General features: G+C 44.2%; 1 protein-coding gene across 1 annotated transcript in view; it reads right to left on the reverse strand.

Annotated features, from left to right (window-relative positions):
• The window catches only part of LOC142185444 (solute carrier family 53 member 1-like), a 48,851-nt gene that overhangs the window by 17,630 nt on the left and 4,678 nt on the right, over positions 1-26,543 (reverse strand). Inside the window, exons 3-10 of the mRNA XM_075260875.1 lie at positions 15,726-15,827; positions 15,438-15,637; positions 14,447-14,596; positions 8,394-8,477; positions 5,545-5,626; positions 4,450-4,637; positions 1,325-1,504; positions 72-240 (exon numbers count right to left, since the gene is read on the reverse strand). Coding sequence (XP_075116976.1) covers positions 72-240; positions 1,325-1,504; positions 4,450-4,637; positions 5,545-5,626; positions 8,394-8,477; positions 14,447-14,596; positions 15,438-15,637; positions 15,726-15,827 — 1,155 coding nt within the window. The remainder of the gene's footprint in view (positions 1-71; positions 241-1,324; positions 1,505-4,449; positions 4,638-5,544; positions 5,627-8,393; positions 8,478-14,446; positions 14,597-15,437; positions 15,638-15,725; positions 15,828-26,543) is intronic.

Here is a 26,543-nt window from a genome sequence, read left to right on the forward strand (position 1 = left end):
AATTAAAGGACAACCTAGAATTTTAAAAACAATGGTGCCCTTCAAGAAGTGGAGACTGGTAATTGTATTACCTGTAGGGTGCAAAGTCAGTGTATGTGGGCTCCTCCAATTCACGTCAAATATGTAAAAGCAACTCAGTTCCCAGAAGTCCACAAATACGGGGGTTAGACTGTTTAACTGGTCCGCCAGCCAGAAATCTGCAAAGCCCACTTTATGTAGAGGAGCGGTGGATACTTTATACTGCTCAAGATTAGAGAGAAGCAGGTTTAATGACAGGACATCACTGAAGAACAGCGGGATGCAACAAACAATCCCAAAATTACAACTACATTTAATTGTCTCCCTACTAAAAAAGAAAATCCTAATAATTGCAACCTATTATAACCAACCCTAGAAGTCCTGCTCAGGTCAAGTACCACAGAGTCTATGTGATTTCACACTCCTTCTGACAATCCGGATTTGTCTGCCCCCTATTTGAGAGCAGATTATTATAGACGGAAACATCCTAAGCTTGGGGATATATAGTTTTCTATGATTTCATTCAGTATTTTCTTCTAAAAAGCAGAATAAGAGTGTCATCCTGTGAGTCCTGCTTGCCCCTCCCTATATTTAAATTTGTATATTCAAAGCGTCAATCACAGAGTGTGGGCGGAGCAACCCAGACTCAGGCTTTTTCCTGGCTGCAATTTTTACATGAAAATCCAGAATCAAACCATTGAAATATATATTTATCCGAGCTCAGTGATTCCCCTCTATCCTATGCTGTCCGCAGAAAGAAGACCTGACAGGTCTCCTTTAGCCCGTAACATCCTGGATCTTTTTTTTTTCTTCTTGTAATTCCAGATTTGGGTGTCGCACCATTAGAAGTGATATTTAGATACTTTAACTGTATTCTGCGCCATTTATTAAACGGCGTATATGGTGTAATTTATTTGCGGCTACCAATGATCTTCTCCGCAACAGTCTGGAGAACGGATTATAGGAAATACAGGAGAGGTTTGGGACAAAGTGGTTTTAATTTTGTCTTTTTTCTCAATTAGCTTCATCTAGAGTGACTGCGATGGAACAACCAATAAAGATAGAGGGAAAGGTAAAAGTTCTTTCTAGACTATGTACTTTGTATCTACCATGCTCCATTAATTCTGTAATTAGGCATTAGGCCGCGCGTTCTTATAATGTAATTAGCAAAGTCATTTAGGAAATGAATAGAAAGCAGTAACGATGGACGATTTGCGCTCTCCGTATAGGAGTCAGAGGCAACAGGGTGAACCATTCATTTGCATTGTTCTATTAGAGTTGGACAGGCTTCCAGATTAGTCCTCACCATTAGTTTCAGAAGCCACATCCTGGATTTGTAGTAGAAGGTTTTGGTGGGATTGAGGAGAAGGAGGAGAAGGAAGCTGTAGAAGGCCAAAGGATTGATCTGGAGGGGAATGAGGAATAGCTGACTGTATAGGCAGCTCAAGACACTTAAGCACCAGGCTACTCCAAGAAATCCAGCAATCTGCAAAACCAAAACACACCTTACATACTCGTACATAGATGGGGAAAAATACGCTGAATGACAATGATAAAGTCATATAAGGTACCATGGAATTAACCATGTGCTGCTCTAGAGGGGCCGCTCATTACATCCTTATTGCTCTAGATTTCCCAAGTATTTATTCTTGGATTCCCAAGTTTCTCTCTGTCTTAGGCCAGTTGCAGACAAGTCAGTGTGCTATTCTTGTATTTCACAGAGAGCACACTGACCCATTCTTTTCTATGGGTGCATGTACACAATATATCCCATCCCTGTCCTATTTTGCAGCCCGTACCTTCCATGGCTTCTATTCATTTAATGAAAGGAGCCACGGAAGTACAGCCTGTGCACGGGAGGGCACACGGGGACATCCCTGATACCCCCGCGTGCAGCCCGTGCTTTTAAATCACGGCAAGTCCTCGGTAATCGGCCTTATTGCAGTGTTGGCCAAAAGTATTGGCACCCCTGCAATTTTGTCAAATAATACTCATTTTCTTCCAGAGCATGCAGAAAAGAAAGAAGACCAAAGAACTGTCTGAGTATAGGCAAACAAAAAACAGAGACCGCACCGAGCTGCATATGGTGAGGTACCGTATGTTTGGCGGAAATGTATGATATGAGAGCTTCTCACCTTGAGAGGTTGTATCAAACAACCAATTATTAGGCTTATGAACCGCTTAAGGAAGGGGGAGTTCTACCCCAGGTACTGCGACAGCAGGATCCGTACCACCCTTGGTGTCAAACAATGTTGGATATGGACTGGAAATCAAAGAGGATCACCGCGCTCAACCAAATGGTATTCGGATAATTCTTTAATAAGCATCCAGTCCGACGAGAGATAAGTTTATACACTTGAAAAAGGGCGTTGGGCCCGAAACGCGTTGTGTTCTACCTTTCTGAATTAAAGAATTATCCGAATACCATTTGGTTGAGCGTGGTGATCCTCTTTGATTTCCGGTCCATATCCAACAAAGAACTGTCTGAGGACTTGAGAAGCAAAATTGTGAGGAAGCATGAGCAATCTCAAGGCTACAAGTCCATCTCCAAAGACCTGAATGTTCCTGTGTCTACCGTGCACAGTGTCATCAAGAAGTTCAAAGCCCATGGCACTGTGGCTAACCTCCCTAAATGTGGACGGAAAAGAAAAATTGACAAGAGATTTCAACGCAAGATTGTGCGAATGGTGGATAAAGAACCTCGACTAACATCCAAACAAGTTCAAGCTGCCATGCAGTCCGAGGGTACAGCAGTGTCACCCCGTACTATCCGTCGGCGTCTGAATGAAAAGGGACTGTATGGTAGGAGACCCAGGAAGACCACACTTCTTACCCAGAGACATAAATAACCCAGGCTGGAGTTTGCCAAAACTTACTGTACCTGAGAAAGCCAAAAACGTTTTGGAAGAATGTTCTCTGGTCAGATGAGACAAAAGTAGAGCTTTTAGGGAAAAGGCATCAACATAGAGTTTACAGGGAAAAAAGAGGCCTTCAAAGAGAAGAACACGGTCCCTACAGTCAAACATGGCGGAGGTTCCCTGATGTTTTGGGGTTGCTTTGTTGCCTCTGGCGCTGGACTGCTTGACCGTGTGCATGGCATTATGAAGTCTGAAGACTACCAACACATTTTGCAGCATAATGTAGGGCCCAGTGTGAGAAAGCTGGGTCTCCCTCAGAGGTCATGGGTCTTCCAGCAGGACAATGACCCAAAACACACTTCAGGTCAGCACTAGAAAATGGTTTGAGAGAAAGCACTGGAGACTTCTAAAGTGGCCAGCAATGAGTCCAGACCTGAATCCCATAGAACACCTGTGGAGAGATCTCCTGATGGCAGTTTGGAGAAGGCCCCCTTCACATCTCAGGGACCTGGAGCAGTTTGCCAAAGAAGAATGGTCTAAAATTCCAGCAGAGCCTTGTAAGAAACTCATTGATGTTTACCGGAAGCGGTTGTTCGCACTTATTTTGTCTAAAGGTTGTGCTACCAAGTATTAGGCTGAGGATGCCAATACTTTTGTCCGGCCCATTTTTGGAGTTTGCGTAAAATGATCAATGATTTGACTTTTTTCATTCTCTTTTATGTTTTTTCATTGCAAGCAAAATAAATGAAGATATTAATACCAAAGAGTTTGTGCTTGCAATCATTTTCTGGAAGAAACCGAGTATTATCTGACAGAATTGCAGGGGGGCCAATACTTTTGGCCAACACTGTATGTGTTTTAGTGTTTCTTTGTGCTGCCATTCTAGGATTTCCAAGTGTATTTGCACTATTCTAGAATTGCCAAGTGTCTCTTTGTGGTGCTGTTCCAGATTACCCAGGTGTCTTTGTGCTATTTTTCTAGTTCTGGACTCAGTGTATCATTGTCCTAGGACTCTCAAGTAGTTTAGCATTGGCCTAGGACTCTCAAGAATTGGCCTAGGACTCGAAAGCAGTGTAGTAAGAACGCCCTTTAGTGTTGAATGACTGTAATGTCTCAGTGTTCCCTATTTATAGGCAGTAGTTGTTGGTGTCTGGAAGGCCCCCAAAATAATAGTAGATTTGTCAACCTAACGGCTCGTTCACATCAGCGTTGTGAACTCCGTTCTGCAGGTTTCCGTTTCCTGCCTAAAACAGAGGCAGGAGACGGAAACCTGCAGGAGTCTCTCTCACCCATTCATTTGAATGTCCGGCCGTGAGCGGCGGTGAGCGTTTTAGGCTCTCCGCCGCGAAACCGGGTTTTATAATCCGGACACAGAGTCGGACATGCAGTACTCTGTGTCCGGATAAAAAAAAATCCGGTTTCGCGGCGGAGAGCCTAAAACGCTCACCGCCGCGCACGGCCGGACCCGGTCTGAGCTTTCCGACTTCTGCCATGCAGAAGACGGAAAGCTCAGAACGGACAGGAGAACGCTAGTGTGAACCTAGCCTTAAAGATGCATGACTAGTGGCCTTACCTCAAATAAGTGAAGGTAGGAGATATTGTCTCTTGGGTCCAGTTCAAATATCAGGATATGGTTTACTCCAGCTTTTCTCCAGCCATAGTTATTAATCCCCAAAAACAAGAAGAATTCAACAATCAAAAATCCTCCTCTGTAGAACCGTAGTAGAGGCCAAATGGTGATAACCCTGGGTGAATGAAAGACTAAAAAACAGAATAGTATGGGAAGTGAAAGACTGTCCCAGCCCTGCCCCTGCATATCATAAGGTTGTAACAGCCCTGCCCCTGCATATTATATGGTTGTCATAGCCCTGCCCCTGCATATCATAAGGTTGTAACAGCCCTGCCATGCGCTGCCGGTTGTCACAGTCCTGCTTCTGCGTATTATAAGGTTGTCTTAGCCCTGCTGCTGCATATCATAAGGTTGTCACAGCCCTGCCCCGTGTATAATTTAGTGACTATGACTCTTATGTGTCTTATTCTGCATAGGCTTTATCAGGGGTGCATAAATATTGGTGAAGGCCCCTGGGCACGTCATCCTAAGTATCTGTGTTAGGTAATACATGCCCATACACATTAGACAATTGCTGACAGATCTTACTGCTCCATGTCTCACATGGTCGCTCATCTCCTCCCTGATGTCTACTGTTGCACAAAATGTGGATGTTTTATTATAAAGGATGTCTGCTTTCCTCCAGTAACCTCTCCATATCCTGTATATAGTCTGTATCTTGACATTGCAGCTTTACTGCATTCACTCGAATTGTGCTGAGCTGCAATACCTGACTCATCCTATGTACAAGAGTGGTGCTGTTTTAATGTACAGTATGACATGCCTGATATTTGACTCCCATGGATATAAGTAGAGGTGGAGGTGCAGAGCAGATGCTTCAAGCAATAAACATTGGATTTCATCTACTTAGCAGTGTAGGAAGATGGCGCAATACAGATCCGAAAAAAAAGAAATTGCAACTAGGGGGAGAGATGAGTCAAAACTGATAGATTGTGTCAATGCTAATCTAATGTGTATGGACACCTATAAAGGGTGGTGGAGGCCCCTAGGCAATTGTATTTTTCCCACCCCCCAATAATCTGGCCCAGAATCATATACCTGTGATAATGATTAGCAAGAAAAAAGCAATGATAAGTCCAGAGAACATCCCGATACGGAAAGTGGTCCACATGGGAAGTGGCTGAAAAAAGACAAGAGAAAAAAAAATCTGATTCATTTAGTAGGTGTCTATTAAAGGGGAATGCACAGTAAATCAAGTAAGCCATGTAGTCATGTTAATTGTAAGAGTCCTTTCCAGAAGAACAAATCTTGGAAGCCTATGTTTCTTAGGCCAATGACATAACCCATCTGATTGGTGCTGTCAATCTGAGCCATTTGCTATTCTGTTTATCCAAGTCTGTTCAGCCATTCCAAAGATATAAACCCTTTAAGTGTTGATGCATATTAGGGTATACTAGGCAAGTTGGAGGTAACCCTGCATAATGGCACACCCCACCCCAGAGAACCTACAGTGTTTCCGCCCAATTGGCTAGCAAACTATGAGGGCTTATATCTTTGGAATGGCTGAATGGATTTGGATAAACAAAACACCAAAATGTTCAGGATGACAGTGCTGATCCTATGATGGATGTCATTGGGCTTTTCAGGCCTGGTGACGGGTCCCCGTTAGATCGCTCCCAGTTGATGTGAATGGACATCGCCTGTGTTGGTAAAAGTGGGGGGTGGTCCTTCCTAAATAGAAAGTGTGTTTGCAGTGTGTTGAATGGGGCCAGGCAGGCGGCTGGAGTTTTTGTGTAACTTGGGCACCCCCCTTCTCTTTCTTAAGATTTAAGGGAGATCTATCAATTGGACTATAATTGTAACTGGAATATAAATGCAAAGTATTCTCAGTAAAAGGTAAGAAATCGTCCCTTGTGAAGTTTATTTATTTATTTAGTGGGGAAGAGCTGGCACTAAAATCTTCTTTTTGCAGATTTATGAGTGGATGTAACATGCAGAAAGGCATTAACATAACGGCACATCAGCATTTTCCCCCCGCTGAAATGCTACTACATGCAAATTAAAATGGAGCATTAGAAGAGGCTGAAGAAATTTTATGATCATTAAAGTTTGTGACAGGCACACACTAAATCCTGCTACAACTGCGACTCAGGCGAAGGTGTGACTGTAACCGCTTTGTTGCCAGAGGGGCCTGCTGTGCATTGGGGGTGCTGGTTTCCTGGGATCGCTTATCTGAGTGATAAGCCATGGGACCCCTGAACCCCCTCCAGTCAGGACAACGACACGTCTTAGCTCCCCTCTTAGTTCATGTTGCTGTGTCTGGGTTCATACAAGGGGGTATTAATTGAGACCAGTGTCCCCTTCTGGGGGGTTTCTCCCCTTATTTTCTGCCGAATTTACAGGAAGCCATGTTCTAGGCTAGTGAGTCCTGGTATTTGTCATGTGCCTGTAGGACGTTGTATGATCATGCCTCTGTATGCTATCTATAATGCACCCCTGACAACCCTGGTGGTCACCAATATATTGTAATTGTAACAAGCCAGAAAATTAGAAGCTATATCTTTTAACTAACAAATTGGGTATCTAAAATAAAACCTGCTACTTACTATTAAATACCCATTTTTTGGGTGAAAATCCTCTTTAATCTTTCATGTCAGAGTTGAAGGTCACAGCAGCATCTACTGGCAGAATAGAGAGCTACATCTCATACTATATACTAAATATTATAAAACCCGTTATTATATAAATCACTAGGTTAGTCTCAAGCTTTACGGTGACTTTTGGTTTCGGCAAAACCTCAAATTTCCGGAGTAGCTGCGTGACTTATACAAGGAGAAGTTCTATCAACGTGGAAAATTTACAAGAATTTCTATCAGGTCACAGTTCTTACATTCTTGTCCCGATCATGGAGATCAGGACAATGAGCGATTTTACTGATACTTCTGTCATCCTTTCTCCATTGTTGATCCCTGATCACAGTGATCGGCACAGGAAGTGGTGTCTACATTCAGGTGGCTGCTGATTGGCTGTAGACGTGAAACTTCCTGTTGTTTTATAGGGCAGTATGGCCGGTGCTTATACTGGTATCTACTCTCTGGGTCCTGCAATATGATTGTGACTATTGTATGGAAACGTTTTATGATTTGTATAGCTTTATCAGATTTCATGTGCTGACACTGCTATTTGTCCTACACTTCTTAGATACACAAGTGAACATGGGCACCAAAGTGTAGGCACCGTGTGCTCCTGGGGTGCCAATATATGTATCACTGAGGACATAGGCAGGGTGCATGGGATTAACCTAAAGTTATGGCCAAAAATAACCTCAATAGGTGTACTACAGGGATATTGTACACTTGCTGGCAGGGGATTACAGGGGACCACGGTGAACTCAGCCTTAGCTTACCATCACATACCTACATCTTTTGTTTGCTTAAAGTCAGAGAACCCCTTTAAAGGGAGTGTGTCACCAGAAATAACATATCAACCCAGCCCGCAGATTGTTAAGGTTCACCTGAATCAGTATATGTTTTCCCTTGTGAATCGCTGCCTCTGTAGCCGAGATATCGCTGTTTTTCTTAATATGCAAAGTAACTCTTTGAAGCAATGGCTTCGACCATAGAGCTCATTTGCATATTGACAAAACTGTGATATCTCAGCAACAGAAGCAGCAATTCACAAGGGGAAAACACATTAGTTTAGGGTCACCTGAATCATATCTATCTGCAGGGTAGAGTGAGATGCTGGATTTGCTGACACACTCCCTTTAAATACCTACTGATAGATATCTCATGTCTATCCGAGCTCCCGGACAAACCCCCAACATTGGAGGAGATAGATAGTGCTCAGCAGCGTCTCGTATGTGCAGTGTGGTGCATGTCTTTCTATGCTTCCATGACTGGTGACAGATAGTGGCCACCATTGTCTTCACAGACGTAGTTACTCACTTGCTCAGTGCCAAGCGGTGGCACCTGCAGTCTCTTCATTGCCTTCTGCCTGTCTCCATGTTCCAGACGACTGGTAAAAAGGGTCTTAGCCGGAAAAATAGAAAGAATAGTAACAGGATCATAAGTTATTGACCTAGATGTGAAATTAGTCTGACCATCCACCTATAGTAGCCATCACATTGTACAAAGGTGCACCATCCATTGACAGCAGGGGGCACATTTTCTCATGTACAATAAAACAAACTCTTTCCTATCTTCATCTTGAGTTGGGCAACATTGCCAAGGGATTTGTCACTACCTTCTTTTTTCTCATGCCACTATATACCCATCTTAAATTTCATTCTGGCATTCTGTTCATGAACCAGGAAGCTCAGGATGAACGATATAAAAGAGACATTATGGAGGGAGTTTATCATCGCATCTACTCCAGTCTTCTGGAATGGATGGGTGACAATGCAGGGCTTCTTTAGCCCAAAAATGCATCTACATCCCCTGTTCAGCGAATGTGGATGGAGTGGGGACGGCTCAGCTTAACATATTTATTATACCATACGCCAAAGAACTTTGGCATATACAGTATATTTCCATTCTGGAGCCCGGGTGTGCCCCTTATTTATTGGGAAGCGAGAGCCTCTAGACAATTCAGGCGCACCTCATGACACTCGGCGGAACTCCAGTCTTAATAAATTTGTCATTATGTGACTGATACAAACTAATTTTCAACATTCTTTCTATTTTGGCCATTAGTTCTAACCTATTAACCCCCCGTCCCTTTAATTTTCGTTTCTGGTGGTAATTTTATTATCTCACTGCGGAGACGGCGTCTGCACAATAAACACCTCCCGGTTGTGAATATAACAAGTGACGAAGAAATAACCTAGCACCACCGCCGCACGCGGAAATGTCAGCATAGAACAGACATTATCAATCCAATGCAGACGCTGTGGGCATTGCCTGGCTGTCGGTGCCCGCTGGGACTCGGTAATTCCAGGACACACAGTGCTGACTGAGCAATAAAGCCCATCATGTCTGAAACCGCCGCTCCGCTACTTCTTTATATTCCCACGCATTAATATGAATCATGGCGGAAATGTATGTATGCATGCAAATGTATTCACACATTTATGTATGTATGGAAATGTATTAATCATGATTTCTGTATTTCTAGAGCAGGTGTCAAGTTCTGCGAGCGATACGCTACCTTACAGTCCCAAAACACAGGATTAGGGGCATACATAGAGGTACGCTTATGATAGATAATCACATCTGACTATTTGTCTGGCTGCTGTAGGACTACAAGTACAAGCATACTAGCCTGAGAGAGGCTAATGAAATGACTAGAAAGGCTTGAGTGGTTTAATTTCTGAAGAACTACAAGTATCAGCAAGGGCGAACAGGTTTGACGTATATTGCTGTATGAAGTATGAAAAAATATTCACACTCAGAAATTCTCGATTATTGTACTTTTTCTTTTTTTTTTTTAAATGCACGAAATAGTTTTAACTTTTAAAGGGTTTGTCCAGTTTAGGAAATCAATTCTGAGCTTATAGAGGAGGAGTCCTCCAGAATTTTTGGTAACAAAGACCATATCTCTCTTTCTCTCTCTGGAGGACCTGACCTGTCCTGTATTACAGAAAACCCATTGCTTTGAATGGACATTAGGTAATGTTTCATTTCCCTTGTGATGGCGCTGTAGAAAAATTGAACACTAAGGGCTAGTTCAGACGTGGGGCGCCTGCGCGGGTTTTGACCTGCCTTCCACGACCATCGCGGTCATAGCTTTCCCCTCCTATGTCGGCTCAAATGAATGAGCCGACGTAGGAGGGCGCTGCCACTAGGCGGAAGCCGCGGTCCAGCACGCCGCGGCTTCCGCCTGAAGAAAGGACATGTCGCTTCTTTTCTCCGCTAGCAGCAGCCCGCCGCTAGTGGAAAAAAGAAGCCCGGCGGTCTGCATAGACCACCATAGTAAAGGGGCGGATTTTGAAGCGAAATCCGCTGTCAAAATCCACCCCTTTGTTCACGTGTGAACGAGCCCTTACTGGCAGACTTAGATCTTAGTCAAATGACCAATGACCGTTTCTTACAGATCTAATGCCTGTGAAAAACAGACGTATCAGTTTGTTTTTACCCTTATTCACATGTCAGTAAAAAACAGCCAAGTGACTGCCAGTCCACATTTACTGTTTGAGATGTGCCAAGAACATACCTCAACATGGCACATATTGGTGGCATGCATCTGCGGGGTGGGAATCTACATGGGCCAGAAGCTAGTGTGAGTTAGGGAATAGCTATAGGGGCAGCAGCTTCTAATGGGACCTGACCCTAAGGGGGCCCCAGTAGAGCCAAGTAACACTACAGCCATTTGGTGGGATTGGCCAACAATGTTGGGTTTACAGGGACCTCCCAACTATCACGTGATGGATTAAATTGGGGGTAAAGAAGGTTTGGTCACATCAGATAGGCCACTGCCAGAGAAATATCTATGGTGAAGTGGGGCAGAGGGGGAGCTTGATAAGTCTGCACGGCCTTGTTCTCGGGTGCCAAGGAGTCCCACAAACCATAATGCTCTAGCCAGGGTATTCAGATCCAGTTAGGAGAAATAGATGTCAGCCAACTGCTACATATGCCAGGGTTATCCTGAGATTTTAGGCTAAACCCGCATGTTGCGGAAAAGCAGCTTCTTTGTTGCCGATTTTGTTGCATTTTTTTCAGCCAAAGCCCGGAGCAGAATGAGCAAAAGGTAGAAGTATAAGAACTTCCTATGTATTTCCCATTCCTTTTGTAGCCATTCTTGCCTTTGGCTCAAAAAACCGCAACAAAATCTGCAACAGAAAAAGCTACGTTTCTGCAACGTGGGGCCTCAGCCTTTGAAACTATCCTAGCAAATCTGACTTGTCCTTGTGTGTGTTATACTTCTTTTTGTGACATGGACTTGCCAATGTGCTGGCCATGACCCTATTTTATGACCTGACTTGCAGTTACGGGAACATGTCTCCAGGTCTGGTAGATTTGCCCACTTCCAGGACCTCTTTTCACAAGTCTTCTAGATGTCTCATGTGCTATGCTGGTCAACTCTCCTGGACACAAGTCTCCCAGACTCAGAAGAGTGTTCCCAAGCTATATACATAACATGAGCACTTCGCTTCGGTCACATCTGAAAAGAGGGCATGGTGGTCACCTTTTCATGCCAATGTCAAAAAAGGAGGTGTGGCAATGTCTAAAAAAGGTCCAGCCACTCCTATAGGAGATGGGGCTTAGGTTTACAAAAATTTGCTGTTCTCCCTGATCTCCTTTGCTAAATGTTGACAAGTATGGTATGTACAAATCTTGCCCAAAAAGTGGGTATTCCCACCCAATTTGGGGGCAGAATTTTGGAAAAATTGAAATCTTGATGACCACATTGCTATCTCGTGTATGGTCGGCTCTGGTTTTATTCAAATGTTGCCTTATGGCTCCTGGTACGAGAATATAATTTTGGGTCCGCAAAAACATTTGATGCTGCTTAAAAAATGTCACTATAACTTCTTTAGAGAGGTCCTTTTTCTATTCCTACCTCTGCGCCCATAATCTAAGGAGCGCCGCTTCATCAGAATTGTGGGTCTATCTACACGTCTCACATGAGGAGCAGTTTAGCTACTCCAGACTTGCAACGCATCGCTCCTTGAGAATTTATCTCCTTCCATCTTTACCGTCACATTTGGCTCGTCGGGGGTTAACAGGCGATCGCCCCTCTTGTGAATATTTTCAGCTTAACATAGGTACATTGAGAGCCGAGCCGCGAAGTACAGGGCTCAATTAGAACACATTCACTTCTGACTGCCTATTTATAACCGCGGAGTGAGACTTTTTCCACAGTTAATTAACACGGTGTTCTAGAGTGAAATATCATTGCCAGCCAAGGAATAACACTTTTGATGTGTAAATTCCAGGCGAGGGGACGGTCTAAAGTGACCTGAATACATTTTATTAGCCTATAATAAGGCAAGTTGTGGCGGTTCACGAAGATATTAACATTCACCACGAGAAAGAAAAAAAAAATGTTTGCTTAAGTTTGAGAATGAAATTAGATCTCGGTGAAGGGGAAGAAGAAGAATTGCCAAAAAAAAAAAAATTATTTCTATGAGATGGATTAATCCGAACACCGATGTGATCTCACACGTTGGTTATAAAGCATAAATTACGCGGCTGGGGGAAGATTGGGCTGTTTGGGGGCCGTGTGATTCAGCAGAGAATAGTACAATGCTATCTCCGTCCTAGGCTTTGATTAGACATTTGTCCATGCCAACAATAGCGCCATCACAATGGAAGATGAAAGAAGGGGAAAATTAGAATCTGAAGCTGCGGATCTGATGCTTTATGTAGCGACCCGGTGGAGTGTAATGGTAGCCGGAGTCAGGACGGGAAGAGATCGGCACAGAGATTGGTGAAGCCTCATGGAAGCATCAGGAATGGTGACATGTAGCATCAACACCGGGTACACAGACCAGACCATGGACAGCTCCAGCCCAGCTGGGGTCCTACTAATGATCCTGATATAGTAGACAAGGCAGGACAAGTGGTTTGCTCAGTTATTGGTGAAGATTCAAAAAAACATCAGAAGATGGTCATGCTTGGTGACATTTAGCATCAATACCTGGTGCACATACCCTGAACACCTCCAGCCCAGCTGGGGTCCTGCTAATGATCCCTATATACTGTAGTATACAGATGTAGACAAGGCAGGACAACTGGTTTTCCCAGGGATTGGTGAAGATTCATAAAGGCATCAGAAGATGGTCATGCATGGTGAGATGTCAAATCAATGCCTGGTGCACAGATCATGCCTTGGACTCCTCCAGCCCAACTAGGGTCTTGCTAAATAATCCTTATATAGCATACGGACAATAGGACAACTGATTTGCCCAGAGATTTGTAAAGTTTCAAAAAGGCATCAGAAGATTGTAATGCATGATCAGATGTCAAATCAATATCTGATGCACAAACCACACCCTGGACAACTCCAGTTCAGCTGCGGTACTATTAATGATCACAAGATAGTATACAGGTATACACAGGGAAGTGATTAGCCCAGGGACTGGTGAAACCTCATTTAGGTATCAGGAAAAGGAAAGAAGATCAAGGCAGTCATGTATGGTGAGATGTTGCATCAATTCCATGGCCACCTCCAGTTCAGCTAGGGTCCTGTAAATGATCACAGTATAGTATATGTATATAGGCAAGGCAGGATGGGGAACTGAATTGTTCAGCAATTGGTGAAGACTCAAATAGATATCAGGAGAAGTGGAATAGGTCATGATGGTGATGTGTTGCATCAATACCTAGTGCATAGACCATGCCCTGGACACCTTCAGCATAGTTGGGGTCCTATTAATAATTTCAAGAAGGTTTTCCAATATGTTGATGCATTGCTTCATTAGTTTGTGGCCCTATTAAAGGGCCCTACATGGCACTTTTATTGGTTTGGGAGGCATATTGGACTCGACTGGCTCCCTTGGTAAATCTGTTATGATAGTTAACGACTCCAGCTGGGCTAGAGGTGTCCAGGGCATGAGCTGGGCTGATTTTGTTCAGGGCATGGCCTGTGCACCAGGTATTGATGCATCATCTCACCATGTATGACCATCTAGATCTTCTCCATTTAGAGTCTAGAGCAGGGGTAGGGAACCTTCGGCTCTCCAGCTGCTGTGAAACTACAACTCCCAGCATGCTCCATTCACATCCATGGGAGTTCCAAGAACAGAAGAGCAAGTATGCATGCTGGGAGTTGTAGTTTTGCAACAGCTGGAGAGCCGTACATTCCCTACCCCTGGTCTAGAGCCTGAAAGACCACAAAAGCCCCTCTGTCCCATAGGACGACACCAGTGGCCCTGTTACAGATTCTGCCTGGGAGGTACGCCTCTGCTGGGAGCTGTATATGCATACCGCTAATGCTGGTGATGTAACAAGACAGCCTAGATGCCATCTTGATGATCCATATGGCATTTGTTAGAACGGCAGAGGAGGGAAGCTCAGTCTAAGGCCAGGAATAAGGTCCATTGTGTGGTCAGTCTTACCTCCACTTCCTGTATGAGCTGATCAGTCTTTGTACTGGTGGAAAATGGAGCCGTGTCGAGGTAGCCCATCCGCCATTCCAGCCCCCGCTGTGTGCCAAAGAGTTCATCATGCTTCTCTGTGATTTTCTTAAATCCCATGTAATTTAAATTCTGTCAAAAATGGGAGCGTAATTGTAAAATGTGGTGAAAAACGAAAGGGATTTAGTGACACATTTTGTTTTTTTGCATTGTAAAAAGGAGGCATGGCAGGCCCCCAAAATGGGAATGACCTTGCCAAATGTGCATAAAAGAGTTGTCCTAGATAAGATACAAGGGTCTGCTTTTTTCCTCAAAAAACAGTGCTCCTCTTGTCTATGGACTGTCTGGTATTGCATTATAGCTCCGTTCACTTGAATGGCAATGTGCTTTACAATCCCTTTAAATTTTAACCTCATCTCCTCTTGCTGCTGAGCATCTTTGTCGGTCATGCAGCAATGTCAAGAAACATGTACTATTGGGGGGCATTAGAATAGAAACTTTTTGGGTGACTCTTTGTGTAGTGAAGTAGAATAAAAAATTGTATCGGGACAGAAAGTTGGACTGGCCCATCTGATTGCCAGAGGCTCCTCCAGGGGGGCCCATGCTCTTCCAAAATAATGGCCCAGCAGAAGTCACCCAAGTGTAAAGGGTTGGAGGGTGAACCCGGGATCATTTTATCTCATGGGCCCAATGATGCTGAGTCTGACACTGAATGTACCATATTGTCCAGGTCTTGAACACTACAGTGCAGAGGGCCTTTCTTTATGCTGCCATCTTGTGGACACATTGGTAATTACTACTTTTATCTTTATTTCCAAACATTCAATACATTTAAATGAATTTTCCACTTTCTCATGGATATGTACCAGACATCCTTTATCTTGAACCTCCCAGACTCACCCTGATTTTGTCATAGTATTGCTACAGATTTTGGTGGTTCCGTGTCCCCACCCCCTCCCCCCATAACCAATACCTGATAATTCTGCAGTAAGACCAGGCTGAAGTACAATTCACTGAATGCCAGCTTGAGATCTGAGAGAGATTTGTTCTGTGACCTGTGAAAGGACCTTTTTCTATAGAAGAGGGTAGAGCTGTCCTTGTCCTGGGCACCCGTCACCATGTCTAGCTCCGCCTCCAGCGCTGTAAACCGCCTCTGAGCTTCGGCTAGTTTTTCTTAGTGGGGGAACAAAATAAGACCAAATGTAATTATTTAGATATAACTTGGGTACAAAGTAAACCCCGTATCAGGGCCGCACCTCACCTGAGTGGAAAATATTCACTTTTGTGATCTCCTTCTCACACATGTGAAAAAAACGCTCGACGCAGGACATATAGTGTCGCTGGAGGGTGGAGGCGTCACAGTCTGGAAATGTAAAAGAGGGGACTTTAGAAACATTGCAAAATCAACTTTAAAAGGGATATTTTCGGTTATACTGCTAGTGTGTTACGTATAGCGCATGGTCTGAGGGGGCGGAGCATGGCGGCGATTTCTCTTTGATGTTTTTTGAGTCCTTGTGTCACACTCCGCCCCCTCATATCCTGTACTTAGACATTACATAGTGTAGTGGTGTTGCCTGGGGGGGCCCTTTAATTAGGCCCCAATAACATGTATAAGTGAACATATGCAATGGTTAGCTCGGCTTCTTCGTTTTTTCCCTCTCACTTCATAATGTCATAAGTATACCACTGACTTGAAGTTATAGCTGGTATTATACTTCAGAGCTGCAATCAAAATTCTACTGCAAGTAACCGGAAACATTCAACCAGCTTTGTAACAATAATACAGAGATTCCCCATGATCTGTGGTAGTTCAGCCACCAGGACTGTGCCAGTAGGTACAATGAAGGGGCTGTGGTACTTCTGAGAGCTCCTTCATTGTTCGGTCAGTGGCTGTGCCCGATACTGCAGCTTGTCTCAGTCACATGGGACTGAGCGTGAGCACTGTGGGTCCTTGTGTTTGGTGACTGGACACCACCAGCCAAACATCAATGGTCTATCCCATACTGGTCAACTTTTTTATATAGATGTCCTGGAGCCCACTGCAAAGATTTTCAGACAGCCATATCCTTTTTAGTAAAGCCCCACCCCATTTTGGGCAGGACACAACCTCTTTTCATTGCACATTGTGCCCCTTTTCATGACATGGACACCAAATATGGCTGTCATGCCTCTTTTTCTTGTAAAGACAGGCACATAAAGATGGCCTTCTCCTCTCTGGGCTCTAGCGTATGCCTACATCACATACTGAACCCAGGAGATTTGCCCTCTTTTCTGGAACTCTGGGCGGCCATGCCTTTTTGTCGGAACCTCTTGGATGTTTCTGGTACATTGGCAAGCATCGCCTATCCTGGAGCCAAACCATCCATGTAAGAAGAGATTGTCTCTTGAAAATCATCACCTATCCATGACTGCTGTGGCCCCTCAGGGGTCCCAGGTTTCCCATTCCAGAGGAGTAAATGAGGTGGGGGTCCTGCTACTTGACTTCAATGCCTATGGGACCGATGGAATTAACCGAGCGTTGTAGGTCACTATCTTCATCGGTCTCATGAAGTGGTAGAGCGCAACCTTGACCACTGCTCTGTTCAAACACCTCCAGAAAAAGGGGCTTTGGACCCCCATTCTACCAACCAATGGGAGCCCCACCAATCATACATGTATGATATCTTTAAATTTTGTAATTATCATTATATCCCTTTAATAATCACTGGAATTTTTTGCAGATGTGATGTCCCATATAGGGGGCGCATCTACCTGGATGGGCACAGGATGTATACAGGAGGGATGGGTTCCCTGCAGTAGTCAGTGTGTTCTCGGTTTCTTGAGGAGCTCATTAATTCAGGATATGCATCAGCGTAACTGTCAACAATCTTTGACCCAAGGAAGGAGATGCCGGCTGCTGAAGGTTTATCTGAGATCATAATATCTTGTGCAAACTCAGCCGCTTTCATCGAGATTCACAGGAGAACAAGATTCATACACATGGAAACAAGGAGCCGGGGATATCTAGAGTCAACAAATTATCTTCCTGATCCGCCAGCAATGAGTTTATTTAAAATGCTCCTGTAATCCATATAAGCGGAGGGTTATTTCTGTGATTCCGCAGATACCGTGGTGGGGGAGGGGCGGCCCATATACAATAGGAACTTGGAAACCAGCTGATTGCTGTAGAGAGGCTCGGCAATGACAGAGGCGATAAATAACGCGCGTCTCCACCCGGGATATATTTATTCATGGGTGCGATCATTGTCTGTGTATAAATATGGCAGCGCAAGGGATTTATGTTGATGGGTTTTTCAGGGTCACAAAATACAGGACCACAACGATTTCCCGTAAGTTATAATATACACGTGTCACCTATCCTGGGGAGAGGTTGTGCCTAAAAAGTATTCTGTCTGCCGGATACAAGCGGCAGAGGGTCCATGTGTAATATCTGGTCCCAATAAGGTATCCTAAATGATGCCACACCGCACGCGGATGGCAGAAACAGGAATGCTGTATGCAATGGCAGGATGTCAATAGACCTATATAAGTCTTCTCTTGTCATAATTCTATCATGGGTATGGTAGATCTCTGACATCTTGTGGTGTTTACTCTCAAGCCCTGTGCAGTCTGGGTCCAAGCCAAGTCTCCCGTCAGGTTGGCTGGTTTGAGGTGGGGATCTCCTCTCTATAGGCAGACCCCACTAGTACTCCCTTTGGGCCTGCTACGGCTGTAAGAGTTTATAGAGTTACCTACAGACTATATTCACAACTGGCTGCTTTATGCTTTTTACCAAAATATGTAGATGACTGGACAGATCCTGTACCCATTAGAGGTCAATGTCCCCAAACTCTGGAATCATAGAAGGACAAAATATCTAAAGGGGTTTCTCACCATAGACATGTCAGTAGGACAAGAATATGGTCCAGGGATGCTCGCCAATGGAATGGGAATGCACTTTTTAGATGGGACTATTAACCTATGTCCTTAACATTGGTCAAAGCATTGAAGATCTTATGAAAACCTTCGTACGTGTCCGCTGGGCAGATTAGAAGACGTGAATGCCTTGGTGATGGTTGCCAGGCATTAGAAACTTTTCAAAGAAACTTTTCTCCTGAGTATGTGAGGACACTGGTATCCTCATGTGTATCTCACAGCAACAAACAGTCTAGTTCTCCAGTTCCTTTGTATATAAAAGGAGCTCATTGTACAATTAACAATTCCTGGCACGTCCCAATTGTTATGTGTTTAACCATGGAGATTTCAAGTAAAAACTGTTAGCAGAAGCAGCTTGTAAACATCCACAAATCCAGCACATGTCAGCAGCTCCTGCCAACATCTGAACAACCTTTCAGTGGCAACTCATGAATATGGGCTGGTATAATCCAGCTCTGCCCTTTCCAGATGCAGCAAATGAGGCTAAGGATAGAAACAGAGGGGGAAACGCATGTGATGGAGGAAACTGGGACACTTTAGTGGGACAACAGGAGGTCTCTGGTTCTTCATGTTCGGAATGAGGAGGATCCACCATGAATATAAAGAAGCTCCTCTTATTCTCTGGTAGGGTTTCTTGGTAACACTGAGATTGGATTGAGATGGTGACTGGGTCAAGATGACACATGAGATAGGAATGAGAAAGTTCAATTCAGTTGCAGACTGAATGCAGTTGTAGACCAGTGGTCTTAAACCTTTGAGTGGTCCTAGCTTGGTGACCACATATGACACAAGAAACGAGTGAGATTTCTTCCATGCTCTTCTTATTGGTACCTTCTTGGTTGACACACATACTTGCCATCAAAAGAACAGATCTATCATGAGATATTGACATGGCTCATCATCCACTCCCATGGTTGAATGTGGCTTGTAAGATGGGGACCATGGTAGCATACACTGGTAATAGGTAATTCCATAGATTGTGTAATGGTGGGTTAGTGTTCGAGTTTCCTGCTTGCCTTGCAGTACTAGGGCCATGACTTTGTACACTCTTCTGTTGTTTGTAGAGGTTTCCATCATATTTCTTCCACATGTACAACATGATTATGTTTTATCAGCTTCTTAAACTATGTGTTCTACATGGGCATACATGCTTTAGATATGGACATTAGTTCTTGACTGTCATAGGAGAAGTCCTAGGTTCTTGTAGTTTTGGGCCATTTTTAGCCTCTAAGGTGATGGTTTGGGTCTATAGTATGGTGGAAATCTATGATTATGAGCAGTAAGTGCCTATGGAATAGCTTGGCTGCAGATCATAAACTAATAGCACCTCAATATCAATTAGAAGAGCCCCTGATGATAAGATGTAGCTGAGGTTTGGAACAAACTTCTAGCAGATATAGTTGGGAAATTAATGTAAGTAAGCCTGGGATAAACATGTAAGATCGAATAATGATAGACTAGATGGACAATGGGGTCTTCTTCTGCCATCGGTCTTTAGCAGAAAGTGTTAATTTTCCCTGGAGCACCCCTACAGGATAAATGAATCATTACCAGACCCTCCAAAGAAAGACCATTTTTGTTTTCTCTCCACTTTGTTTATAAGATGAAAGTCCTGTTTTTCCTGGAAGACCCTTAAAGAGGACGTGTTACATCATCTGGCATCCATGGTTTTCTATACCACTGGAAAGTTGACAGTGCGCTGAATTCAGTGCTCTCTCAGCTTTAACGGTACTTACCCAGGTCTTGAAGATATTGGTGCCGCTAGATTCAGCAGCGACATCCCTTCACTGTCAGAAGGGGGACCTTAATATTCAGCATCATCGTTGGGTGCTAAGGAATTCCCCCTCTGACAGTTCAATGCCATGGAAGAGTACTGTTGGGGGGCATTCAGCGCACTGTCAACTTTCTAGCAGTATATAATACCATGGATGCCAGAAGACATGAGAGGTCCTCTCTAAAGGGTCTTGTAATAGATATCTAAACCAAACAATACTTTATATGTACACAATGGTGAGTTGAGTTAATGGAAACAAGCAAAAGTCCTGTACGGCTATATTCACACAACCGTGCTGATTCTTGGACATGATTTGTCATGGTCGGGTCAACACTGGTGAGATCTCCATTTTTTTCAGTGGCAAAGTCAGGTCTGTGAAAACGGAGCTATGTTTCCGATTCATCAAAAAGTAGAGCACTCTCTATTATTTCATGGGCAGCACTTGTCCTAGTACATTGGTAGTGTGAATAGAGCTTAAGGGGCCATTCACACTGCCAAAAATGGAGATGAATTGGAGGACGATATCCTCAGATTCCCTCCTCAAGTTGCAGCCCTTTGGTATCTTTCCGCCATTGGATAGACCCATATAAATGAACCCATTTGGCAGGTAGTCTTGTGCTGTGGACCAGCCATGGACTCTGGGGTTATTTTTTTCAACATCCTGCTCCAATCTCTGTCTTCCATTGAAAACATTGGGAGGCAGAATCTGGGTTGAATCTGCCTCATAATCAGTGTCAAATTCCTCAGTGTAGGCATACCCTAAGGAGAAGTTCATATGGAGGAATCTGCCCCCAAATGTGTGGCAAATTCTGTCCCAAATCTGCCTCTCATTACTTTCAATGGGAGGCAGAGATCTCAACAGGATGCAGAAAAAAAATCTGCGCCCTGTTTGGTCTTGTCGTGGATCCTGCGACTGGTTAGGTCCATTCATTTGGATCAGCAGAGGAAATCCGCAACAGGGCTGAATATGGTGGCGGAAAAAGAAGAGGAATTTCTCTTCATTTTCCTCCATGTGAACTTAATCTTTGGTTATATTCTGCCTCAAAGACATCTTCAAAAACAGTGGAAAAAAGAAGCGTTCCACCCTATTCTAAGGCAGAAGAAAACGCTCCAAATCCAGTTGAAATGAATCTTAAAATGCATCAAATCTTCAAATAAAAACCGCACTGAATTAAAAAATGCTTAAAAAAAAACCGAGCTGATGTTTGAGGCTGCTTTTTCAGCATGACATAAGAAGCAGTGTGAACTAACCCCCATAAGGACATCCTCCTGTTCTCATCCAGTAGCTTCTCCACAGGGGATCTAGTCGAATTTCTCGCAGCACATATTTCACCCACCAAAGAGTGTGATGTGATGGATGCAATCTCCTTGAAGGAGTCCGTTTACCATGATGGTTATTAGCCGGGCCTAATCTTACGAGCGGCTGAGGAACTTTGCGAGATGATGCAATTAATGTTTAAGCTTACACTACACATTAGCACATATGGGAGCAATAGAAAGCAGCAATATTAAATTTAATGGACTTGGCAATTTGCAGGCGGCCTCTCTTGGTATTCTCCGGGTACACCCAGGTGGAGGGAAGAATAACAATCGGGATATATAAACAATTTCAGCGACCAGCAGGGATTTCACATACAAAGAAGACTTATTAAGGCTGTAGGATTGATGGATTATGTATAGCGCATTCAGCAACATTTATAGATTAACAGACAATGTTAAAGCGCCGGCGCCCCAGCAAGGAGTTATTAGAATTGAAGGATTTTGCAGGTGCTTTATTTTGCTTGACTAAAGCGGCCTCCTGATGTGTCACCGTCTCATATTTTACGTAGGTTACCTGCAATTATAGAGGAGGATTATCATATGGTTTACATCATTTAAAGAGACAGCGCACTCTTTATTCATGAGGGTGGACTTGGGTGGAGCCACTTTTTGTAGGCCCAAACCTATTTCCTAGGGAGGTCTACCTGTATTTATCTTCTGGAGATGTCTGAGATGTGATCCCTACTGAATACAAAATAGAAGGCGCTGTTATGTTTGGTAAAGGTTGGCTGAACTTGTCGGCTTTGGTGGGGCTAACCCACTAACCTATATGTCGGCAGATGTTGGGAGAGATATGGATTGGAAAATTGGATTTCTGATTTGCAGGTGGTTTTGCCTTCTTCTGGATCAACCCATTCAGTTTATAGGTTGAATATGAAGAACTTGCAATTTTATTCAACCTTCTAATATGGGTTGTAAATGGAATTTTTGAGATGGTCTCTCCACAGAAAAAGGATCTGTGCGGGGTTGGGGTGTCAGACTCCCATAGACCACATGCTGATAACTCATCTGGATTCTGCATTTGTTTTTGATGGCCCGTTCTGGATTCTGCATTTGCTCAGGTGGCCCAGTCTGGATTCTGCATTTGTTTAAGTGGCCTGGTCTGGATTTTGCATTTGTTTAGGTGGCCTGTTCTGGATTCTGCATTTGCTCAGGTGGCCCGGTCTGGTTTCTGCATTTGTTTAGATGGCCCGTTCTGGATTCTGCATTTGCTCAGGTGGCCCAGTCTGGATTCTGCATTTGTTTAGATGGCCCTTTCTGGATTCTGCATTTGTTTAGGTGGCCCGTTCTGGATTCTGCATTTGCTCAGGTGACCCAGTCTGGATTCTGCATTTGTTTAGGTGGCCCGTTCTGGATTCTGCATTTGCTCAGGTGGCCCGGTCTGGATTCTGCATTTGTTTAGATGGCCAGTTCTGGATTCTGCATTTGCTCAGGTGGCCCAGTCTGGATTCTGCATTTGTTTAGGTGGCCCGTTCTGGATTCTGCATTTGCTCAGGTGGCCCAGTCTGGATTCTGCATTTGTTTAAGTGGCCTGGTCTGGATTTTGCATTTGTTTAGGTGGCCTGTTCTGGATTCTGCATTTGCTCAGGTGGCCCGGTCTGGTTTCTGCATTTGTTTAGATGGCCCGTTCTGGATTCTGCATTTGCTCAGGTGGCCCAGTCTGGATTCTGCATTTGCTCAGGTGGCCCAGTCTGGATTCTGCATTTGCTCAGGTGGCCCAGTCTGGATTCTGCATTTGTTTAGATGGCCCTTTCTGGATTCTGCATTTGTTTAGGTGGCCCGTTCTAGATTCTGCATTTGCTCAGGTGACCCAGTCTGGATTCTGCATTTGTTTAGGTGGCCCGTTCTGGATTCTGCATTTGCTCAGGTGGCCCGGTCTGGATTCTGCATTTGTTTAGATGGCCAGTTCTGGATTCTGCATTTGCTCAGGTGGCCCAGTCTGGATTCTGCATTTGTTTAGGTGGCCCGTTCTGGATTCTGCATTTGCTCAGGTGGCCCAGTCTGGATTCTGCATTTGCTCACGTGGCCTGGTCTGGATTCTGCATTTGTTTAGGTTGCCCAGTCTAGATTTTGCATTTGTTTAGGGTGTGTGTGTTTTATTTTGGTAGTCTGTATTCCTTTTCTGGTATGATGTAGGGGAGCATATGCATTACTTGTGATTTGTTGTAGATCAGGTACTTTCTGTTGACTGGTATGCCATAGAACCGTGTAGATCACCGTTTCGCCAACCCTGGTCTATACTCTACTTTCCCAAACTCAATTTTGACAAAAATAAGTGACAATTGCGTCACCTCTGCTTCTTGGGAATCTGACTAGAAATTTTTAATTTCAAATTTTTTAATTTAAGAAAAAAAAACCCTGAAATATAAATGAAGGTGAAGAGGTTCGTGCTGTGTGTGTAGCGTCTGCGGCAGAGAAGTGACGGAGCTTCTCCCCGAGTGTCTACATTATTGATGGTGGCGAATGATTTCATATTTAATCGTAAGACTATTAATTACACTGCGGAGGAACCATACAATCCCGACTTGTCTCGCCAGCTCAATTATTTAGTGATGTACCATATTTTAACAGAATGCCAGAGACGACATTAACACAACCATTCTCCCATTAAATGCCATTTGTCATAGGGGAGAAATGTAAAAAAAATGACAAAAGAAAAATGTGATCTATTTCGCAGATATGAAATTAAATGTTGAAGATCCGGAGCAGCGCTCGTCTGGCCAAATAAGGTAACGTAAAAAAAAAATTATGCGGTATTTTATACCTGTTGGAATGTCTGACTGCAATGACAGGGGAAAGGGTTAAGTACAAGAATTTTCTAGCAAAACTGGTCCATTGTTAGGGCTAGGGCTACATGGCGACTTTGGCTGCGACGCTAATGTGTATGATGTGACTCCATTCACTTACATTAGTGAAGGGGTTGCATGGCGATCTTTTCAGCCAAAGTTATCATGTAGCCCTAGCAATATATATATGGTGCAGGGTCAGCGGAGGCCTGACAACGAAATTTTCTTTAATGTCTTGCACTGCCTCCTAAACCCCTGCCCTTAGCATAATGGGTTAATAACTTCAGTCCAGAGTTTAGTGAGCACAGTGGCGCCCTCTAGTTCAGTCATTAGGGCATGCCCTAATCACATGTCACTCTGTATACGCCACAGTTATGGGGTTGCTGTAGGATGACCTGTACAGGGTTGGAGGAGGCCTGTCAATGTAATTTTCTTTGCTGTCTTGCATTGCGTCTTAAACCCCTGCCCTAAGCATAACGGGGTGTTGGCATTTATACTGAGTAACGCGGCGCTGATTCCGGCACGATAACTCGCATAAGAATCAGAGCTGCAAAACAGAATCCCATTGACTTCAATGGGTTCCGTTTAACGCGCGTAACACATTGAAATCCATGGGTTAAAAAGCCTCCCATTGATTTCAATGTATTACGTGCGTTAAACTGAACCCATTGAAGTCAATGGGATTCTGTTTTGCAGCTCTGATTCGTATGCGAGTTATCGTGCCAGAATCAGCGCCAGGTTACTCCGTGTGAATGCCCCCTAAGAGTCAGAGGAGGCCTATTAACGAAACTTTCTTTGGTGCATTGTACTTCCACCTAAACCCCTGCCCTAAACTTAATGGGGTGTATAAGTTCAGTCCAGAGTTCAGTGATCACAATGGCGCCCTCACTAGGGCATTCCGTCATCACAGGTCTTTCTATATACGCCATTGCTACGGGGTCGCTGTAGCATGGCCTGTGTATACTTCACTGGATGGTGAGGTGCACAATGGAGAATGCTCGGAAGTCCTATCTGGTACATCCCCGTTGGCAGTGAAGGGGTGCCTCTTCCCCATCACGCCTTCATCTTGTACCATCGAGCTAGATCCTACAAATATCTCCCCATATTGTGCTAGGAATAGTCTCGCTGCACAATGAGCGCGTCCTGACCATTTGGCGTTTCGCTATAGACCAATTCATTGCAGAAGCTAAATTAAAATCCTATTGTGCTGTGTTGTTAATATTTTATGCCCTTGTTTTTGAGCAGTTATTACGTGGCATTGTGCCCAATCTGAGTCAAACTTCACAACCATCTGCGGAGGTTCAGAAATAGCACAACTGAGCGGCTTCATTTCCCCTTCAGCTAACCTTCTGGACCCGAGCGGCAGGACCGGGAGGAGGGCGTCAAGATCATAGGTAACACATGAGCCGCGACGGAGCTTTCTGACAGTCAGAGGTGTAACCTGATGGTGTGATCGCACCCGGGCCTAGGAGCTCGAGAGGCCCAGAAGATATCTCTGCCCAATATGAGGAGACCAGCGCTATACACTATACATTAGACTTGTATGGCCTGGGGCAGATTTTGTATTGGGGTCCGAGAGGTTCATGTTACACCTCTGCTGATGGGGCCCTCTTTGGCTGCAATGACTAAGTAATGAACTAGGGCCCCACCTAAAGAGAGAAACGACCGAGTCATGTATATAGCATTGAATGCTATATACACTGCTAATACTACTGGGCACCAGGTTCTAAGCACAGGATTAAGATGGCGCCTCCTGACGGGGCATTAAACAAGGCACTGGGTACCACCTAAATCCCACTGGTCACAGTACATACCACTCAGTCACTAGGAACTGGCATTGCATATTACATTAGAAAAACATGACTACAGCGCCACACCTGTCCATGGGCTGATTATGGTATTGCTGCTCACATTTATTGATACGAATAGAGCAGATCTGAAATATCGCACATATATCATGCCTTATGCCAGGTTTACAAGGCTTCAAATGTAGTATATTTGACACAAATCTGTGGTTTACATTAAAAAACCCAAAAAACTGGTCAGAAGTGTCTGAAGTGCATCAGCCGGAGATCATTCACTTCATGTGGCAGTGATGTAGTCCATTGTGACCTGATCACTCGGCTCGGCTCGGCTCGGTACAGGACAGCTCTGATACACTGTCACAAGCCCTGCAGTTGTGTGATCATCCCATGACAAAGACGGCTGGCAGACATCTTTAATGAGGGATTCAGACGCAAAGTAAAAAGGGATGTTAACATTTTTATCTACTGATGTCCATAAA

The sequence above is a fragment of the Leptodactylus fuscus genome, chromosome 11, assembly GCF_031893055.1.
Source record: "Leptodactylus fuscus isolate aLepFus1 chromosome 11, aLepFus1.hap2, whole genome shotgun sequence".
Lineage (NCBI taxonomy): Eukaryota > Metazoa > Chordata > Amphibia > Anura > Leptodactylidae > Leptodactylus > Leptodactylus fuscus.